The following is a 20691-nucleotide window of genomic DNA, read 5'->3' as shown; positions in this document are numbered from 1 at the left end:
ACATCAGAAAAAGTGTTATTAAATCACCAAGTGGATATGATGCTAAATGCTTTAAGATGTTTTTCTTAAACTCCTAGACTGATGCAGAACTTACCCACAACATGTGATTTTACTGCTAACTTTATGTTTAGAAACAGACTTCTGCTCAGGAGACCACAAACCTGCAGGCCGAAGCAAACATATGTCATTACAGAAGGTGTCTAAGCATAGACTGTAAAAGTTATGGATATAAGCGGTGTCCCAATTCAAGGGCTGCGACCTTCTAAAGACGTGACCTTAAAAGGCGAGCACTCAGTCTTTGAAGGTTGCAGCCTTCGAAGTCTTCAAAGAGAACTGAAATGAGATGGTCAAGTCTTCGGAGGAACCATAATTTGCGTCACCTGCTGCCTGTCAGCGGGACACAGCGGAGACGTTTCTGATTTATTAAAATGAATATGAAATCAGAAAAATATTACATTATTTTAGAAAATGACACGTTGATGTAGATTAAACTAATCAACAGTATATCAAATTAATCAACCTTAGAAATATACGCAACATACATAGAATAATATTAATACAAAACATGACTTATAATACTAAAGCAGTGACAAGAAACATACTTTTATTTAATAGGTTTTAATAGTTTATTTTAAAATATACAGCCATTATATTCAGCCATTGCAGGCGCGCCATAAATCTTGAGATAGCCTCGGCTGTGAAGGATCCATTTGTTCTATCCCTAACAGCGAGGAAAAATAAGGATGCATTTTGAGGCTTCATTTTAACAATCCTTCGAATTGGGACGGCCTTACTAGCCTTTAGTCACGCTAGAATATAGCCTTAAAAGGTTGCAGCCTTCGAATTGGGACACAGCTGTAGTGTCCGTGACGTCACCCATAGGTTTGTGAAGAGCTTTTTTGGAGCCAGTAATTGGCGGGGCTTGCCGTCGCCAGCATGGTATCGCGTCAACGTGCATCAACCGAAAATGGGTGAAGCTGAGGTTGCTGGTTGACAGTAGCAACAGTAGTGGCAGTTCACCCATCACTAAAGTGGCCACACACTTAATTATGCAGAACTTTAGGGCTTAATATAATTTAAACGGATGAGTTACATTCAATGAATTGCCACTTCCGTGTTAAGAGGTCTAAAGGTGGATTTGAGAAGTCTAATTTCAGATATAAAACACATGAACCACCTCTCCCATTAGTGCTTAGCACGCAAATGTCACTCTCACTGCAGCTGTTACCATTCAGGAATGTCAGCGGGCCCTGGGCTGTATTCAGGGACGTCAGTGGGCACTGAGCTGTATTCAGGAACGCCAGTGGGCAGTGGGCTGTATTCGGGGATGCAGGGTTGGAGTAGAGGTACTAAATTCATTTCGGGTGGCAAAGAGGATCCACAATAATGTCATTGGATTTATTCAATAATGTCATTAGATTTAGGGTAGCTCTCAGGGATGAGTGGGGTTACTGGACAGAGTTCAATTCAATTAAGGGATTATCATTGGAGTCTTGTGAAAGAGAATGCACCTCGCGGAGACTCTGCGTGTCAAGCCCATAAACTCCACAATATACTCCTCCAGAGGACGTCCATATTGGAAGGGATTGTATAGCAAATAATCCCCTGGAGAAGTCATCTGAGTTATCGGTTAGGTCCGTTATTCTGTTACGGTGTGGTGTGTAATCCAAAGACAATGACGAAGATGAATGTAAAATAAACTTTAATAAAATGGGAAATTAAGTCCAAATAGCAATTGAAGTAGCCTAGAAATCTAGACGCACCCTAGCGGCCGCAAAATATATTTGCTGCCAGGGTTTAGTCTAGGCACTCACAATACACTTAACAGCTCCAAAAACCAAAATTTGGTCAGGCCAATCACATCGTGTGTAGCGTCTGTGGAGCGGGCTTAACATGATGACGACAGAGATGCCTGCGACGGTTCCTACTTGAAAACAAAGAATGGCTGCTGCTGCTGGCGAACAGCTTTCTTTTGAAGCGGCTTTGGCCGCGACTTTGGAGGACTTAGACTTATGTTTTTCTTTGAGTGAAGAGCAAATAACCCTACTGAAGTCCTTTTTAAGCAAGAAAGATGTGTTTGGAGTTTTGCCGACTGGTTACGGTAAAAGTTTGATATACCAATTAGCTCCACTGGTGGGGAAACGCATGGGACTCATACGTCACCTTCTTCGTTGCTCTGATTGGTCATAGCGCTATCCTATTGCGTACAGAGGCATTTTGAGGGACAACCTTATATCCCGCCCCTTGCATTGAGCCGTTTGTGTGAAGAGTTGCCAGACCTTACATCTTGATGTAGGTCTGGCTAACCAGGCTACAATTGAAGGGGAAACAGCAGGAAACATACAGGGAAACAGAACGAGACTGTGAGACCAGCCTCTTCAAATATAGTAACTCAAATTTCTACAAAATTCTCAGACCTGGCAAAGTCAGTGTGAATTTTGGCAATGTGATCGCATTTTATTTATTTGACATTTTTTTAATCATTCAAATTTGGCAGGGTGGTTTAAATCACATTTTTCTGTGGTGTCATAGACTATGGCAGAACCATACAGTCACAATGTTTCTTCCATCTTGTAGCACCTCGTGTACCACCTTACAAAATGTACTATCTTGCATCACCCTGTCATATGAGGCCACATTAATATACATCACATTTTGGAAGTATGGAAGTTCATACAAACACACTTACCAAAATCTCCAGAAGAACATGAAGCCAGCTGGTGTGTGACAGGGTTGTAAGCCACACACTGGATAGAATCATTGTGACTACAAAACATAAAACATGAAACCATTATATGCAAATACCATAAACTCAAAATCTGTTCTAAAACATTTAGTGCATTATACATGATTATCAGTCATCAGAATGACCTTATACGTCATTCCAGTTGCCTGCCACCATCTTGAGTACCTACCGAGTACTGTCTATAGCAGGGATGGGCAACTTCGGTCCTGAAGGGCCGGTGTCCGGCAGAGTTTAGCTCCAACCATAATTAAACACACCTGAAGCAGCCAACTAAGGTCTTACTAGGCATACTAGAAACTTTTAGGCAGGTGTGCTGAGGGAAGTTGGAGCAAAATTTTGAAGGACACCGGCCCTCCAGGACCGAAGTTGCCCATCCCTGGTCTATAGCTAGCTTGCTACGATTTACAGTATATTTTCCACCACATATCTTATTTTCTTGTTTTTAGTTTCTATGCATTAGATTCATATAGCCATAAATATGATGCATTTACATATCATGTCATAGAAAAGTTAGCCCATGTGTCTCGTGTCTTAGTCATCTCCATTGTTGTTTTTATAATCAAAAACAGCTAGCATGAAAAAACCTGTAACTATATGATGAACATAACAATACAAACTTACTTTATCCAAGCGCAGCTCCACAGTCCGGCGCAACTCTGCGACGCAATTTCATTACAATCTGGTATTTTTGCACCTCGGTCGTGCTCCTTATCACCTTTTTCAAAACACTTACAACACAAAAAAGTAATCTGCAGTCGACGATCCACAATGGAGATTATATGTAACCTCTGGAGAGATTTCTCAGCGGCTCTGTGAGGGGCTAGCCGGCCCACTATGCTACCAAAACAAAAAATTCATTTGTGCAGACTGTGCACGCATGTATCTTCAATAATCTGGTATTTTTGCACCTCGATCGGGCTCCTTATCACCTTTTCCAAAACACTTACAACACAAAAAAGTAATCTGCAGTCGACGATCAACAATGGAGATTATATGTAACCTCTGGAGAGATTTCTCAGCGGCTCTGTGAGGGGCTGGCCGGCCCACTATGCTACCAAAACAAAAAATTCATTTGTGCAGACTGTGCACGCATGTATCTGCAATAATCTGGTATTTTTGCACCTCGATCGTGCTCCTTATCACCTTTTCCAAAACACTTACAACACAATAAAGTAATCTGCAGTCGACGATCAACAATGGAGATTATATGTAACCTCTGGAGAGATTTCTCAGCGGCTCTGTGAGGGGCTAGCCGGCCCACTATGCTACCAAAACAAAAAAATTCATTTGTGCAGACTGTGCACGCATGTATCTGCATGAGTAAGCAGAAGTACATTTTACTGACGTACGTTGAATCCTTGTAATCGTTTCATGATTGGTTACTACTCCCATCAATCAAAACTTTGCTAGATAGGTATTGGCTGGCCTCATTTTGGCTTCATCTAGTGAAAAGCGAAGGTGCGCAAAATGACACCTCGCTTACCCAATGTGCGCTTCCAGGACATTTTAAGGTCTCAAACCTTATCTGATAGGACAAAACAGAAAAATAATGCGGAATATTTATCGGAACAGTCTAACAAAGCAGAAAGAGATACATTTTCAGTGATTGTGAAACATGATCGTAAGTGCGCATGTAAACAAAGGAGGATCTTCCGGGACTTTTCCCAATTTTTCGTTGTTTTGAATTAAAATGTAGGATGCATTTTGAAGAGTGGACCCTAAGGTTGCAATGTACGCTGAAGTTTTTTTGGATATGTCAGAAATGATCAGAACCATATGGCAAGATATGTGAGTACCAACATTTATATTAACATGCGGTTCATCTGCATTTCATGTAATCCTTTTCACTCCAGTGTATTGATGGCAAAAACAAGCTCAGAACATGAATCTTAAAGCTCACGTAACATACGCTGTTTCTGCATTTCTGATATTAATCTGGAGTACCTATAGAGTAGTATGACATCCTTTATATCTCTGAAGAGTCTTTAGTTTAATCAGATTTATAAAAGAAAGATTAGCTTTACCGAATCTTTCCGATAACGTACGAAAAAATGAAGAAGGAGGAGTTATAACAAGGGAGGAGCGAGTACGAGTCATGCAACACTATACAACACTGTTTTAACTTATGATTCACTACATGTTCGTGTCATTTATATAATATACACGCGCCTATTTCCAACATAAGACAGAAGTCTTACTTACCACGTGTAACTCGTCATGACCCGGTTCTGAAAATCCACCGCATCAAACACACACGCAAAACTCCGCTGCTAATCCGGATAATAAACTATATCCATTGTTTCCATAAGGCTGGATGTCTTCTCCTTACATCCAAAAACACACTTCTTGTTGTGCCATTGTTGACTTTTGAAATTAAACAAAGCTGAGTGGCGTGATAAGCTGTTAGCAAGCTCTAGCGTCTCCCGCTGACTGACGGCTGGGCGGGTTTTCCGGGGGAAGTTTTCCGGCGGAAGCCCATATAAAGAAGTGATACGTATCGAAAACCCCTGAAACGTCAGTTGGAACCGTAATCGAAAAAAATTAGCCGAAACTTGTACGAACCCTGGCGAAGTGCATTCAGCACAGAAATACTCTGAAACACGCCCAACTGCATTTTTGACACTTTGCCTACGTTTAGCATGAGGAAACAACTCTATAACTGTGTTAATAAGTCAGAATGCTTGAAATACCATTAAACCCCCCCTTTAAGTGTTTTAGCTTTCAAATAATGCAAAGTTTATGATTGACAGATGACAGAAACATATAGACTGACATATCAATCTTGTCAAATCAGATACTCAAGATGGCGGCAGACGAGTTTGAGAAGTGAGTGACGTCATCTGATATTCATGTATAGGACATGGACCACACAAAAAATACATTATGTTAACTGTAATGCTGCATTCAGACCAGCCGCAGTAGAGGCGTCAAGCACAAGTGATTTCAATGTTAAGTCAATGAATGTAGAGACGCGTTGACGCACATCTGAAGGTTTCATGGCGCGAATGGTGCAAATTGAAGGTTGACGCAGGAAATGCATGCAGTCACAAAAGCCCCTTTCATGAGGCGAATTTCTGCGTGAATGTCTCAATGGCTAAAATTTCACGGGGGAATGAAGCAAGTAAAGTTAAAATGTTCAAGCGGCAAACTAGATGCGGTAGACGCTAATTTGACGCCTCAAACGCGGCTGGTTTGAACCCAGGGTAAGTCATGCAGTACAATTTGAAATAATATTCCAAACATTTAAAAGACTTTGGGGTGGTTTCCCGGACATGGATTAGCTTAAACCAGGACTAGGGATTAGTTTAATTAGGAAATATAACTAGTTTTAACATACATCCCTTACTAAAAACATTACTTGTGTGCATTTTGAGGCAAAACAGAGATTACTGATGTATTTAAAGACATGTCAGAGCAAGTTGTTTTCAGTTTGGACAACTCTTACATTTATCTTTAGTCTAATTCCTGTCCTGAAACCGCCCCTTTAACTAATAACTTTAAGATAAATTAAATTGTTTGTGTTAAAAATCAAAAAACAAAACATCATTAAAAGACATGCATACAAAACAGTGTTCTGTAAAACAAAAATTTTAGCAAACATTCTCACGTGTATTTTAGAATACCCTCTAATTTTGAGGTCCAGATGATTATACTCTTATCTGCTGAACCAGATGCAAAACGTTTTCCTAAAGAAGATTAAAGAAAGGCCTTACATTAATAACAGCTAGGAACATAAACAATAACTCACATATACTATACACACATAATTACCATCTTTAGCATAAGCCACACAATAAACCGTGTCTTTATGTCCTTTTAATGGTTGTATGAGTGTGCCATCCGCTGTGTCATACACCTGAAACACATATCATCAGTTACACATAGATATCTTTAGTTAATTAATTCTTTCCAGTTGCTAATTAGAAAGTTTACACAACTACAAATAATTCAAACAACCGCATAGGTAGGCAGCGCACTAGGTTTTAAGACAATGCAAATTTGTGAAACATTGTAAATTGTGTGATACCAGAACTCTGTTGCCAGCTGCCACTATCAGTTGAGTGCCATCCGGTTTGAAGGCAAGATCATAAATACTGAAAAAAAAATTAATAATATACTTTATTACTAAAATAAAATATTCAGTAAACGGACAATAAATTTCCTGCCATGTTAGTTAGTAAAACTAACATCAAAAGAAAGTATGCCATTGCATGTTGTTTTAGAGATAGAATGCACAACATCATTAAGGGTGCTCAGCTTGGTTCCTGACCGCTGGAAAGAGCCTTGTGGTTTCATATTCAGACATCTTTTGGCTCTGAATCCAAAAATGCAGCTTTATCTATGTAAACATCATCACATTCTATTCATTACGATTCGTGAATTTATGTGACCCCAGTCCTCCGGCCTAATATCCGTGCTTTATTATTAACCTCATTCACACAGCACTTTGGCCCCAGAAAATACTCATAAAATTGGCAGACAGGCTTCTGTGTGAACGCAAACATGTAAATGTTGTGGGATCGCACCCGGAAAGAGGACCTAGTAACATTCCCGGAAAGCCCTTTGTGTGAACAAGACGGAGAAACAATGCCATACGGGGTGTGTCGTGTCTTCAAACTGGACTGAAGCAGATATCAGGGAGCTCGTCACAGCATGTCATCCCAACAATGAAGTTATGGTTCAGCTTTTTAAAATGAGGGATTTACATGCAGATTAACAACGAGAAATGTCTGCAAACTGGACTGAAGCAGAGATCAGGGAGCTCGTCAAATATCCACTCTAAAGCTGAGATCATTCAGCAGCACAAAAGAATTGACCTATGGCTAAGCCACGCCCCCAAACACAATGAGCCAAACACAGTGCGCATAGTTAACCCAATACACTCTGACATTCTCTGCTTACACGTTATAAGTAAGGAATAATTGACGACAGGCTGTTAAATTATTAGAAAAATAATGCACACCCGATGTGGTGATGCCGTTACACCTTGGGTGTGCATTATTTTTCTAATAATTCAAAGGCCTTGAGTCAATTATTCGGCTTATACTATGGTTATTACACCTTAAGACATCAATCAGATTATGTATTTAAAAGGATTCGTCCGGTTTTTATACTTAAAGGACAAGTCCGGTATTTTACACTTAAAGCCCTGTTTTCAGATTGTTTATGATGAAATAGAACGGTTTTGACTGAAATTTGGACATATGCGGCTGCCCCGAGAATTTTCGGGTGTTTGTGTTTCACCTCCCATTTTTAATGGTGCACTGGAACAATCCTTCCTAAAATGCATTAAACTTTCGTTTACAAAGACGTGAAACCCACCGAGTGGCCAGGGGCGCTCACCGGTACGCCCACACAAAAATCGCCGCAAAATACGCACTCCAACAGGTTTTATTGTAGTTTTTGCCAACTCCATTGACTTGTATTAGATGTGCTATGAGGAACGGTATTACGCCGCGCCGGGAACTTTGTTTCTATTCTTGCAATTGGCAATGGCGGATTAGCGCCACTACCTGGGCTGGAGTGTCTATTATTCAAGCTCTAAGCAGAAGAATGTACGGGTGTGAGGCGTTTGGAAAAATAGGTCCACAAGTTAACAACGAATGCTAAAACAGCTGTTGGAAAGCATCTTTTGCAGCGATTTTTGTGTGACTATATCAGTGAACACCCCTGACCACTCGGTGAGTTTCACGTCTTTGTAAACGAAAGTTTCATGCATTTTAGGAAGGATTGTTCCAGTGCACCATTAAACCCATTGTAGAGGTGTGAGGTGAAACACAAACACCCCGAAAATTCTCAGGGCAGCCGCATATGTCGAAATTTCAGTCAAAACCTTCTATTTCACCATAAACAATCTGAAAACAGGGCTTTAAGTGTAAAATACCGAACTTGTCCTTTAAATCATATTGTGAGTAGGACAACCCAACAGCAGAGGCGATTCTAGGGTTAGAGCTTTAGGGGTGCTGAGCACCCAATGAGCTCCGCTGCCACCATCCACCCTTTTCCACACAAAAAATAATAATTGTCTATTGTAAAATAACAATCATTTTAACATTGATTCAACTATTTCCAAAATAGGGGGTCTGGGGGCATGCTCCCCGTAAGAAATTTTTTTACATTACATATTTTAAAGCATCAATCTAATAAGTTTTGAGATGCATTTTTTGCCAACCTTTCTCTATCTGATTAATGGCGAGCTAGCACTTTTTTGCCATATTGAAGTCTCAAAACAAAAGGTGGGCTACAGCAGCAGTGCGGATATGGTTTTATATGAATATACAGTGCATTGTTTTAAGCCTTTTTCAAAATGACAAATTTCCTAATTTATAACTTTTATGCCTACAACATGTGGTAGGTTAATAGTTTGTTAATTTACAGCTTTTCTTTTAACAGTCCTTTAATTGAACCATTACCTTTACTGTTCTAAAAGAAAACACTTGACTCCTGCGCTAAGGGTTAAAAGCTTTATCCCCTTCATATTAATCTACGTGTGAAAAAAAAGGTCTAGTTTGATAGTCCGACACAACTGAAAAATAAAAAATATAAATCTAGGAATAAATAACAAATAATTTAAAAAGCGACAGTTAGTGATTTCATACATAACTTATACTGAAAAAAATGATTCATTGAATTTAATCTTTTTTTTTAAGGTAAGTGGTTGCAATCAATTTATTTAAGCTACATTTAACCTAAAAAGATTAGTAAAGTAAAATAAAATATAAAACTTTTGTTTAAATGTAGCGTAAGTGGATTGATTGCAACCACTTACCTTAGAAATTTATTAAATTCAATGAATCATTTTTTTCAGTGTACCGCTTCTGGTGGTTTACAGTGAAATGTACTTTGTTTTCACTCTGGTCCAAACGCCATGTTTTCATGACGACTGACCAGAAAAGACGCACGTGACGTAATGTTTACATGACTCCCGATTGTTAAAATGAGTCTCAAATTTACGATAAACCATATGATAAACTTTAACAACAGAGACATACGTACGCAACTACACAATGGGACCACTGGGACGCACAAAACTGCATGCGCCTTGCGGAAGAACATTGTAACCGGCGCTACTTCTCTCCGTTAAGTCTATGGACGAGTCACCCACATACTGTGCTACTCCGCAGCTGCGGAAATCTGCCGGACTAAAATAGTCCGAGAAGAGAAGAGAGAGAATTTGCGATATATGCCATTGGTATCTCTAACAGCCAATGTTTACTTTAAGTAGGCCTATACTTAAAGCATAACTAAACCCCTGTTCAGAGCCTGACTCCACCCACTGGCAATATTTGAAAAATGCGAGAAAAGTGGGCAGATCCTAACGGAGATAGAGGGGACGAACTAAGCTCGTACCAAGTGTGTGGTGAGATCGTAACAAGGGCGTGGTGAGCTTGAACCTGCTTACGTCACAAGTTATTCTTTGGACCCAACATCCAATAGGAAAATTCAACAGCAGTAGCCACCGTTCAACCTGAAGAGGGCAGCACTTAGACGTTTTTACACCATATATTGTAGTATTGAAATACATTATATCCAAATGTCAAAAAACTTACTAAAATCAATGAACAGCACTAATAAAGCATCATTCTTACAGATCATTAACTAAAAAAAGTTGGTTTAAGGTTTAGTTACTCTTTTTAACACTATTTTTAACTCGTTTTAACGTTGTTGTTTTTTAAGTTGCCAGCCAGCATTTTTCATGATTTTCACAAAAGTTTAATGCCTTCCAGAAAATGCTCCTCTTAAATATAGAAACATACAATATATCAAATGAAAGAACAGAACCTCAGCTTTCAAACAACAACAAAAAACCGTTCATCCTAACTTTATTAGTTCTCTTTATCACCTCTCAAATATGGGTAGGTTTCTTCAAAAACACCCAATTAGCAAAAAGCTGACATAATTCCATTTCTGTGAAGGACTTTTGATAGAGATCAGATTCAGAGTGATCATCAAAACTTACACTGGGCAGAACTTAACTTCCAGTTTGTTTAATGGTCTGACTAGTGGCTAAACTGAACTATGAAACAAATACCTCATCAAAAATAACAAATGTTTTGTTTTCACTAAAGGCGAGGGGAGACAGTGATCATGAATCACTTGCAGAAGACTGAAACGATCGTCATCTGGTACAGCTTGATTTTTTTCATAGCAAAGTTTGTGGCAGTCAAATCATGTTAAGCCATCAATGCGGAAGACGACAAATAAACGTTTTTTAATTGTAATAGTAATCTATGCCTTTGAGGGAACTGGTCCACCAATTCCTAAAAATGACCTCCCACACAAATCATATTAAAACTTTAGATGCCCTCATATGTATTTAAATAGGATTGGAATAGGAGTTATTTGATCTACATCATCAATGTTCGCGGCGGCCATGTTGTTGACATAGAACTGTCAGTCTGTCAATTGACAAGCGAGGCAGCGTCGGTATTATCCATGGTATTATCGATGTAATTTTTTTAAATACACGGCTGTTCTAACAACAGCAAAAAGAACCCCGGAATTAGTTTTTATGCGATACCGACTGTCAGAAAACATGAAAGGAAGGAGACAGAGGAGTTGAGCCAGCGAAGGAGAGATTCTCAACAGCAAAGTCTGTCCCCATCATTTTACCACAGGTAACGCTAGGGATATATGCCTCACAGCAAAGTCTGTCACAATAGTTTGATCACATATGGTTAGCTGTAAGCAGTGGCTGAAACTGCTCTTTCAAATAAGCTGCCATAAATTGAGACAGTTATTAATATTAATAACTATATGAACATAATAATAGGTCTGGTATTGATACTAGGTAGGGAATTAAGGGCCGTTCACATTATAAAGATTACTATGATAAATATTTTTTTTAATCATTTTATATTGAAGAGAATAGCGGAGAGAATTAGCATAAACGTATTGTTTGGTGATGTGGACGATAATATAGTTATCGTTATAGTTATCGTTATAATGTGAACGGCCTTTCAGTGCTTGTATGATGTATGCGGATACTGTATGAACGATATAGTTATAAATATCCGGATAAGTTACGCCTGGCGATAAGGACGGATCTTTACTTAAGGCTATTGGTTCTATTTGATTTGGGTCCACACCAATCAAGCTCATCTTCTCTTAAGACACCTCATGACATGGAATGCATCAAGCGTCGGCGCCATATTGGATGGGTCTCCTCACTGTACGCTAGCACCAGAGTCAATGGGAGTTAACGGAAAGAAAGTCATACTATGCCGTATTTTGTGCAGCTTACGGTTGCAATAACCGGCGCAGTATTGATTCCAGATCACATAGGATTACATTTCACAAGTAAGATTGAACAATCATTTTGGTTATTTTACGTTATTATTTATAATATTATGTCAATGTTCAGCAGGAACTGGTACTCTCTCTCTCATGATCTCTCGCTGTTTTTTTTTCACATTTGAAGGTTTCCCAGTGATACAGGCATGAGGAGCCAATGGGAAGTTGCTATAAAACGGGAGGGTTTTGTTGTGACAGAGTCGTCAAAGCTCTGTAGCAAAGAGTATAGAAGAACATGAGTGGAAACTCAGATTCGTTTTAAACAACAGCCACTAGATGGCGCTTCAGTAGCGCGGCCGCTATTTGGAATGAAAATTCTCACAGCCAATTTATTCTCAATTAATTCATATTAAAATTAATTTAATACCTAATTACATAAAATACCTAATTACGTAAAAATTACATAAAAATAGTGTACTAAAGTACTTTTTAAGTAAAAGTAAAAAAGTAGATGTTTAATGTACTTAAATATAAACCAAAAACTTGTAATTATGAAATGTAGTGGAGTAAAAATTATGATAATATGCTTTGGAATATAAGTTTTCCAAAGAAAAACACTGATAAAATACAGATACTTGAAAATTTACTTTTATGTAGAAAATAAAATACTTAAGTAGTGTCTGCCTCTGTCAATATGCCATACTTAAAGAGCATAATACAAGGTATTTTAGGATGAAAGCAGTATTTTTCAATGTGTGACAGCGTCCTGTATCATAACTAAATCTCTGCCGCTTATAACAACTCAAACCATGTGAAAATCCGGTAAAAATTAGAGGAGTTATGATTATTCCTCATCAGAAATGAATGCAAGGTAGCGCACTGCAGACCCATACAAGATGTCGGCCGCGCGATACATCAGCTCTAATAGGCATCTCAGTCTACGAGGTGTCTACGTATATAATGTCTATGCGGCTAGGGGCATTTCTAAGTCTATGAGCTTTGACGACTCTGTCACAACAAAACCCTCCTGTTTTATAGCAACTTCCCATTGCCTCCTCATGCCTGTATCACTGGGAAACCTTCAAATGTGAAGAAAAAACAGCGAGAGATCATGAGAGAGAGTACCAGTTCCTGCTGAACATTGACATAATATGAAAATGCATTTCCGGAGGAACTGCAAAAGTGTGCTTGCTCTGGTGCCGCAGATTTAGTTTGTGCATCCTCACATTGGAGTTACAAGTTCATGTACAAAGTTTGGTTTAAATATGTGAAAGCGTTCCTGAGATATAAACTACTTCCTGTTTAGCGGCGTAAAATTTTAGAAAAAAAAATGTTTTTTTGATGTTGTGCATCCTCACATTGGAGACCCAAATTCATGTACAAAGTTTGGTTTCAATACGTTAAAGCGTTCCTGAGGTATAAACTACTTCCTGTTTGGCGGCGTAAAATTTAAGAACAAAATGTGTTCTTTTGATGTTGTGCATCCTCACATTGGAGACCCAAATTCATGTACAAAGTTTGGTTTCAATACGTGAAAGCGTTCCTGAGATATAAACTACTTCCTGTTTGGCGGCATAAAATTTTAGAAAAAAAATGTGTTATTTTGATGTTGTGCATCCTCACATTGAAGACCCAAATTCATGTACAAAGTTTAGTTTCAATACGTGAAAGCGTTCCTGAGATATAAACTACTTCCTGTTTGGCGGCGTAAAATTTTAGAAAAAAAATGTGTTATTTTGATGTTGTGCATCCTCACATTGAAGACCCAAATTCATGTACAAAGTTTGGTTTCAATACGTGAAAGCGTTCCTGAGATATAAACTACTTCCTGTTTGGCAGCGTAAAATTTTAGAAAAAAATATGTTCTTTTGATGTTGTGCATCCTCACATTGGAGACCCAAATTCATGTACAAAGTTTTGTTTCAATACATGAAAGCGTTCCTGAGATAAACTACTTCCTACCCGGGAATAATAATAATAAAACTTAAGAAGAGCAATAAGTGTGCTTTTGCAAGCACACTTAATAATAACGTAAAATAACCAAAATGATTGTTCAATCTTACTTGTGAAATGTAATCCCATGTGATCTGGAATCAATACTGCGCCGGTTATTGCAACCGTAAGCTGCACAAAATACGGCCATAGTATGGCTTTCTTTCTGTTAACTCCCATTGACTCTGATGCTAGCGTACAGTAAGGAGACCCATCCAATATGGCGCCGGCGCTTGATGCGTCCCAGCACGTCATGAGGTGTCTACGTATATAATGTCTATGGCTAGGGGCAGAACAGATGTCATATCAACAATATGGCCGCGGTTAGCTACTTTCGGTGTTTGCGAATAAGCCCTATTGATTATTAAAATTAATGAAAGATTTAAACTACAGCAGGGTCACGCGAATTCACAAATCATAATGAATAAAATAATGATGTTTACATGCATAAAGCAGCACACTGCGGATTCAGAGCCAAAAGAAGTCTGAATATGATTCCGCGAAACCATCTTCACGGCGGTTGTATATCGCACCTTTTCTTTACAGTATGATAAATGTAAAATTACGTGGTAACAATGCATCTACATAAAGAACACAAATCGAATGTGCAAAAATGACATGTAACTCTCTCAGTCCAGCCCAGACGCTCATAATGTTTACATAGCAACGGTTGCTAGCCACATCCATCTTGCTATACGACTGATGTTAAAAAAAAACAGTTTACCATTGTTCAACCTTATCCCGATCGTGCACTTTATCTATCCATGTGGGAACAGCTCGCATTATTGACTGATATGTCTGCGTGTTCTGAAATATACATGGACTCAAAAGGACAGCAGTGAAAACGAGTGAGCAACGCAGACTAGACTCAAACGCAACAAATCTTCTTCTTCTCTTTATCTTACGGCGGTTGGCATACAGCTTATAGGGTGCATTACCGCCCCCTCTGTTCCGGATTGTAGATGTGATGATAGGTCTACACTCTAATTCCATTAGGCTTTTTCCAATTCCCTTTCCCTTTCAATTATATAAGAAAAGAGACAGAAAAAAGACTCTTTATTTCTATACACTAATTTGTTTATTCATTATTCCTCCCTCACATTTACTCATATTACCTCAAATCCTACTGTATATCCCTGAATCCTTCCAAAAATGTCACACTAATATGTACTCTATTCATGCTCAGTAACTTTTCTCCTGTTCTTCTATATCATTCAGGTCAATCCTCATCTTATCTCTCTGTTCTTGATATCTCTGAGACTGTACTGTTTCCTCAACTTGACATTCTTCACACAATCCTGTGTGGTGCTTGCCTTCCCTGCTAAAAAACCAATAGACACTATTACAGTAATTTTATTGGTTTTATTGGTAATTTTATTGGTTCTAATGGAATATGGCCCAAAACACACTACAGTGCAGTGGTTTTAATGGTAAAAGCTAATGGTTCCTGTTGGTATTTTAATGAAAACCATTAGAATTTTCTGTATGGTTTTATTTTTTTTTCAGCAGGGTTGTCATCACTATTTCTTCTCTCCGGTTCCCTATTTCCTTTAACATTTCATTTAATTTGATATAACTGTCTCACCTTCTCCTCTTTATCCTTTCTTGCCACATTTGATTGATTGATTGATTGATTTATTTATTATGTGCCCTTTGTCCCTTGTCAAAAAAATCCTATTGGAATATAACTTTGTCCTGTAGGATTCTAATGGATTCCTAAAATCCTTTAGGACTCTCAGATTTATTTCAGGGGAATTTCAGTTTATCCTATAGGATCCTATTTGATTTTAAAAATCCTGTTGGACATTTGTGATACATTCTATTTAAATTTCAGTTTGTCCTATAGCATCATATTTGATTTATTAGATTTGTATTATATGAGGAATCACACATTGCATTATTTCGTTACCGTTTTGCGAGAGTAGGTCCCGAAAGCTTTTTTCAACCATAAGTAAATTCCTAAACCTGTTATTTTTTTTTATAACGTGTGTATCTTGTTTCATGTGTTACTACAGTGGCCCAATGGATGCGTCATCTTCTTCGTTGGATAACTTCTCTCCTGGGGCATCATGGGATAGTGTAGTGTCCACAGGGGCGTAGCAAGCTTTTCAAAAGTGTGGGGGATGGATAACATTTTAAATTTGATATAAACACACCAGAAACACGCGTATGTGCACCTGGGATGGAATAAAGCACCACCCATGACACAAACACATCCTCTCTTCTCTCATAGACCTCTTTCTCTAACTGTAACATTCATTTTTCATTGCTCACCTGTGAAACTTTCTGTGCCTCTCTCTCTCTCTCTCTCTCTTTAAACTGATGCCTCCAGCAACCTCATCTCCTAAACAAGGGTGCAGTGATAAAGGAATAAGGCTGTGGTACTAGCAAACCTTAGTAAAACTTAAAAAGTAATATACTAAATTAATCCAAAAATATATAATGGTAATAGGCTACTGTTGTTTAATGTCAACATTTATCAACTTTCAGCTTTCAACTTCACTTACAGGATTTCTCTTGAAAAAGGTGTCAATCTTCTCCTGCCTCTTTCTTTTCTGTATCTTATTTATACTGCGTGACAAAAAGATAATGGTAAGCTTGATAGTGACATGGGTCTGACAGGACTGTGACTGCTAAATTTTGCTACTTGTGCCCTGAAAAGCTTTTTCTCTGGTGGCCTAAATAATGTAACAATTTACCGTTTTTACATCAAAAAATAATATAGGCTACACTTTTCTTTCATTGTTTGCATACCTGTTGAAGAACTATGTCATCATTTCTCATTTTTTCTCCTCAACAAGTACAATCAATCATACACAACCGGTAGTATTAACAAAGTATTCAGCTAATCAACAAACAATGCTCAAAATATCAAATCGATTGCACTAGGAATAAACCCATAAATACACTGCTAAACAATTGCAATCTATCCCTCATCCTCGTCAATTTAGCCAGCTGCTGAACAATAACCCAATTAGCATTAGTCCCAAATACACATCAAGCTTATTCAAAAACCTCAAAAGCATACATAGAGTTATTTAAGTGTTTAATAAAGTTTTTTAAACACAAATTCAAGGTAGCCTACCTGAAAAATGGAGATGTAAATAAACAAAGTTCCCGCCTCCTCAGCGCGAGCTGACGGAGCTTACCGATCAATCTAACCCACCAAGAGAGGCGGGACTTAAGGCAGAACAGCCAATCATCAGCCGGTAATACTCAAAGCTGGCGTCATGTTTGAGAGGGGAGGGGGGAGAAGGGCAGCGCAGCGCAGCAGACACACAGAGCGGCCAGAGAAACGGAGGAGCGACTTTAATAAGGCGTTCTTGCAAAACTGCATAAAAAGTGTGGGTGTTGAACCCTCTCACCAGGAAAAGTGTGGGCGCGACGCCCCTGAGTGTCCATCGTATGCACACTGCAAAATCTAACTGGAAGTAGTAGGTCATCCGGGTACTTTTCGCATACTGTTTTTCGAATACTATGTATTCAGCAGTGTTGGGGCTAGTTACCCAAAAAAGTAATATATTACTTATTACATATTACTCTCAAAAATAGTAATGCCTTACTTTACTTTATTACTCCCTGGAGCAAGTAACTAGTTATATTACTAGTTATATTACTAGTTACATTTTTTTCTGGACAAGAATGTTTATTTGGGCAAGCCACGGCCAAGAAAACATCCAAACACAAAACTCCCAAATCAATAAAAAGTTACAATTTTATTAGATTAAATTTGACAACAATTTACTCATTCAAAATACAGGGATGACAACAGGTTGCAATTCATTTTAGATGGACACCTTTAAATGGACAGCTGATGAAAGAATGACGGTTCACAATAAATTATTTCCTGATTAAGACTTCCAAGAGTTCTGTATTCTTAGCAGTGGGATACCATGATGTTAGTGCACATTATTTACCCACCCACTATACACAGCAATGCACAGCAAATTCATCCAACACCCAAACATATAAATATATCAATTTAACACCGCAAAGTAATAAATACACAATCAATTCAATAAATATCATTAATATCACTCAAGCTAAAGACACGGCCTTCGTCAATTACAGTAAAATTGATATACAAAATTGATGGGATAAACAACCTGCACGCAACCCCTGTTTACATACAAACAAACAATGAAATGAGCGCCGGGAGACTGTGGCATAACCTCACATTCATCAAGGTCTCCACGGCAAGAAAACCCACCGTAAATACACCACATTTTAATACAACATAAAAATTACTGCTGGCTTCCTTACACGCTACCGGACACGGGGCACAGCGTTCGGAGAAACATTAAAGAGTGTGCACTTCACCGTCAAGTTATTTTCCTTCCGTTGAACATAATAAAATAATGACTGAATCTCCACGCGTCGAAAGTAGCTTTCTGTTGCTGGGAACCTTCCTCTGAAAAAAAGCTTGCCGTTGTTGACGCTTCCATTTTCCCGATCTGTCTTTGAGTGTGCCGCTCTGTGCTGCTGGCTGCCGGGTGTCGACCAATCGGTGATGGTAAATGATACCTCGTGGCAAACTTAGACCAATCACTGTTCCATTCACGCCCTCCTCCACTTCCCTTTTGTTCTCTGTGTTGTGTGCCTTGTGTGATGAAGGTGCTACTGGCGAATGTAACGCAAGTAACTAGCTCGGGAAAACTGTAATAATATTACCATTTTCAGACGGGTAATGCGTTACACTACTAGTTACTGAAAAAAGTAATATTATTACAGTAACACGCGTTACACCCAACACTGGTATTCAGACATACTACTCGCCTCGCCTACTGCTTTTCGCGTACTATATAGTATGGTAGTAGGCGGTTTCAAACGCAGCAGTAGTTTTGATAGCCATCCATCATAAAGTATTTAAATCTTGATGGAGAAAGAGGGTGCTTAATGCACTTGATAATTTGATAACAGAGAATAAACGTTATACAGAGAGTAAGGAAAGAGGATATAATTTCACTAAATACTTTGTCTCCTCCGCCCAGAAGCAAGGAAAGGAAACGAGGATGCACAAAAGAATTAAGAAAAATATGTAGTGATTGGAGAAACAAAGCTTTTTAAAGTTTCAAATCATTGGAACCAATTGCTTCACAAATTCCTCTGTGGTGTCCTACCATGAAGTCCATTCTTGTTTAATGTTTTCCTTATTGTAGATTTGTCAACAAAAATGTTAGCATGTGCCAGAGATTTCTGTAAGTCTTTAGCTGACACTTTAGGATTGTTCTTCACCTCATTGAGCATTCTGCCCTGTGCTCTCGCAGTCATCTTTACAGGACGACCACGCCTAGGGAGTGTAGCAACAATGCTGAACTTTCTCCATTTGTAGACAATCTGTCTTACCGTGGACATGGACATCAAGGCTTTTAGAGATATGTAGCCATTTCCAGCTTTATGTAAGTCAACAATTCTTGATCGTTGGTCTTCTGAGAGCTCTTTTGTGCGAGGCATGGTTCACATCAGACAATGCTTCTTCAGAACAGCAAACTCAAAACTGGTGTGTGTTTTTTATTGGACAGGGCAGCTTTAATCAACACATCCAATCTCATCACATGGATTGGACCCCAGGTTGGCTGACTTCTGTCTCCAATTAGCTCTTGGAGAAGTCATTAGCCTAGGGTTTCACATACTTTTTCCACTCTGCACTATAAATGTTTACATGTTGTGTTCAATAAAGACATGAAAACGTATAATGTTTGAGCGGTATTAGGCTATGTTTATATTAATGCGTTTATCCTTTAAAACGAATTACTTTTGCTACGTTTACGCCTTTCATTTACACTACACCACTGTTTTCGACCCTCATAAACGGATTCGTTCACAAACGCTGCAGACCCTGTTTAAGTTTGAGAACTCGGCAGTGTTGGGCAAGCTACTTGGAAAATGTAGTGAGCTAAGCTACCAGTTACTTCACATTAAATGAAGCTTCACCACACTGAAGCTACCCCCCTGGGAAATGTAACAAGCTAAGCTACATCAATAGTAGCTTGCTACATCCAAGCTACTTTTTAATTTTTAACCAGTTTTATTATGTAATTATTTATTCAGTTTCCATTTAGCATTTTGATAATTATAGGCAATTAAAGCATAATGTAGACCTTCACATTATGGGGCGTTTCCTAGACAGGTCTCATTCTACTCCCAGAATAAAATGCATGAGTGAGCTGCCTTAATTAAAAAAAAACCTTGCCCTGCATACCTCAACACCGCTCAGAAACTTTCAGAGGTGTACGCGCATCTGAAGCTACCTCTACCATCATTTAAAATCAACTCCAGACACAGTAACCAGACCCGCCCTCCCTTTCACCCTGATTGGCCCCGACCTGACCCTGACTGTATGAAACAACTAATCAAACTGATGATGGCAGTGACATTACCAAATCAGAGGTAGAGCACGAGTCTTCACAGGATGCGAGTGGTAATGTTTTGTATGAATAAAGGCTGCACAACTCAAAAATATGGGAAAACAATGCCCCGTGTTGATTCAAAATGACGCGCTTATTCACAAATTCAGGATGACTTCAGTGTTTGGAAAATTGTAGCTTGTGTGGAAGCTACCGCACTACTTGGTCAAAAAAAGAGCTTAGCTACTAAAAAGCTATTTGATTTAGAAAGCAGCTAAGCTACCGCCAAGCTACTGAAAAATATAGTTAAAGGTGCCATTTGTAATAATTGAAGTAAAAGATTTTTAAAAAATGAGCTACACGCATCAAAAG

General features: G+C 38.6%; 1 protein-coding gene and 1 long non-coding RNA gene across 2 annotated transcripts in view; both read right to left on the bottom strand.

Annotated features, from left to right (window-relative positions):
• Nucleotides 1–14877, bottom strand: part of ift122 (intraflagellar transport 122 homolog (Chlamydomonas)) — a 171224-nt gene extending 156347 nt beyond the window's left edge. Inside the window, exons 1-6 of the mRNA XM_073867399.1 lie at nucleotides 14697–14877; nucleotides 6774–6840; nucleotides 6518–6602; nucleotides 6354–6432; nucleotides 2690–2766; nucleotides 95–161 (exon numbers count right to left, since the gene is read on the bottom strand). Coding sequence (XP_073723500.1) covers nucleotides 95–161; nucleotides 2690–2766; nucleotides 6354–6432; nucleotides 6518–6602; nucleotides 6774–6840; nucleotides 14697–14755 — 434 coding nt within the window. The 5' untranslated portion in view covers nucleotides 14756–14877. The remainder of the gene's footprint in view (nucleotides 1–94; nucleotides 162–2689; nucleotides 2767–6353; nucleotides 6433–6517; nucleotides 6603–6773; nucleotides 6841–14696) is intronic.
• Nucleotides 14878–15993: 1116 nt separating this feature from the next.
• On the bottom strand, nucleotides 15994–17441 carry LOC141363883 (uncharacterized). The gene is made up of 3 exons (XR_012369482.1): nucleotides 17058–17441; nucleotides 16480–16543; nucleotides 15994–16316 (listed from the first exon to the last, which is right to left on the bottom strand). It is a non-coding gene; the product is annotated as an uncharacterized lncRNA (long non-coding RNA).
• Nucleotides 17442–20691: the final 3250 nt, after the last annotated feature.

This window comes from Misgurnus anguillicaudatus, chromosome 5 (assembly GCF_027580225.2).
Source record: "Misgurnus anguillicaudatus chromosome 5, ASM2758022v2, whole genome shotgun sequence".
NCBI classification, from domain to species: Eukaryota; Metazoa; Chordata; class Actinopteri; order Cypriniformes; family Cobitidae; genus Misgurnus; species Misgurnus anguillicaudatus.
Note: the sequence above shows the minus strand (reverse complement) of the source record. Positions and strands in the feature narration are given on the sequence as shown.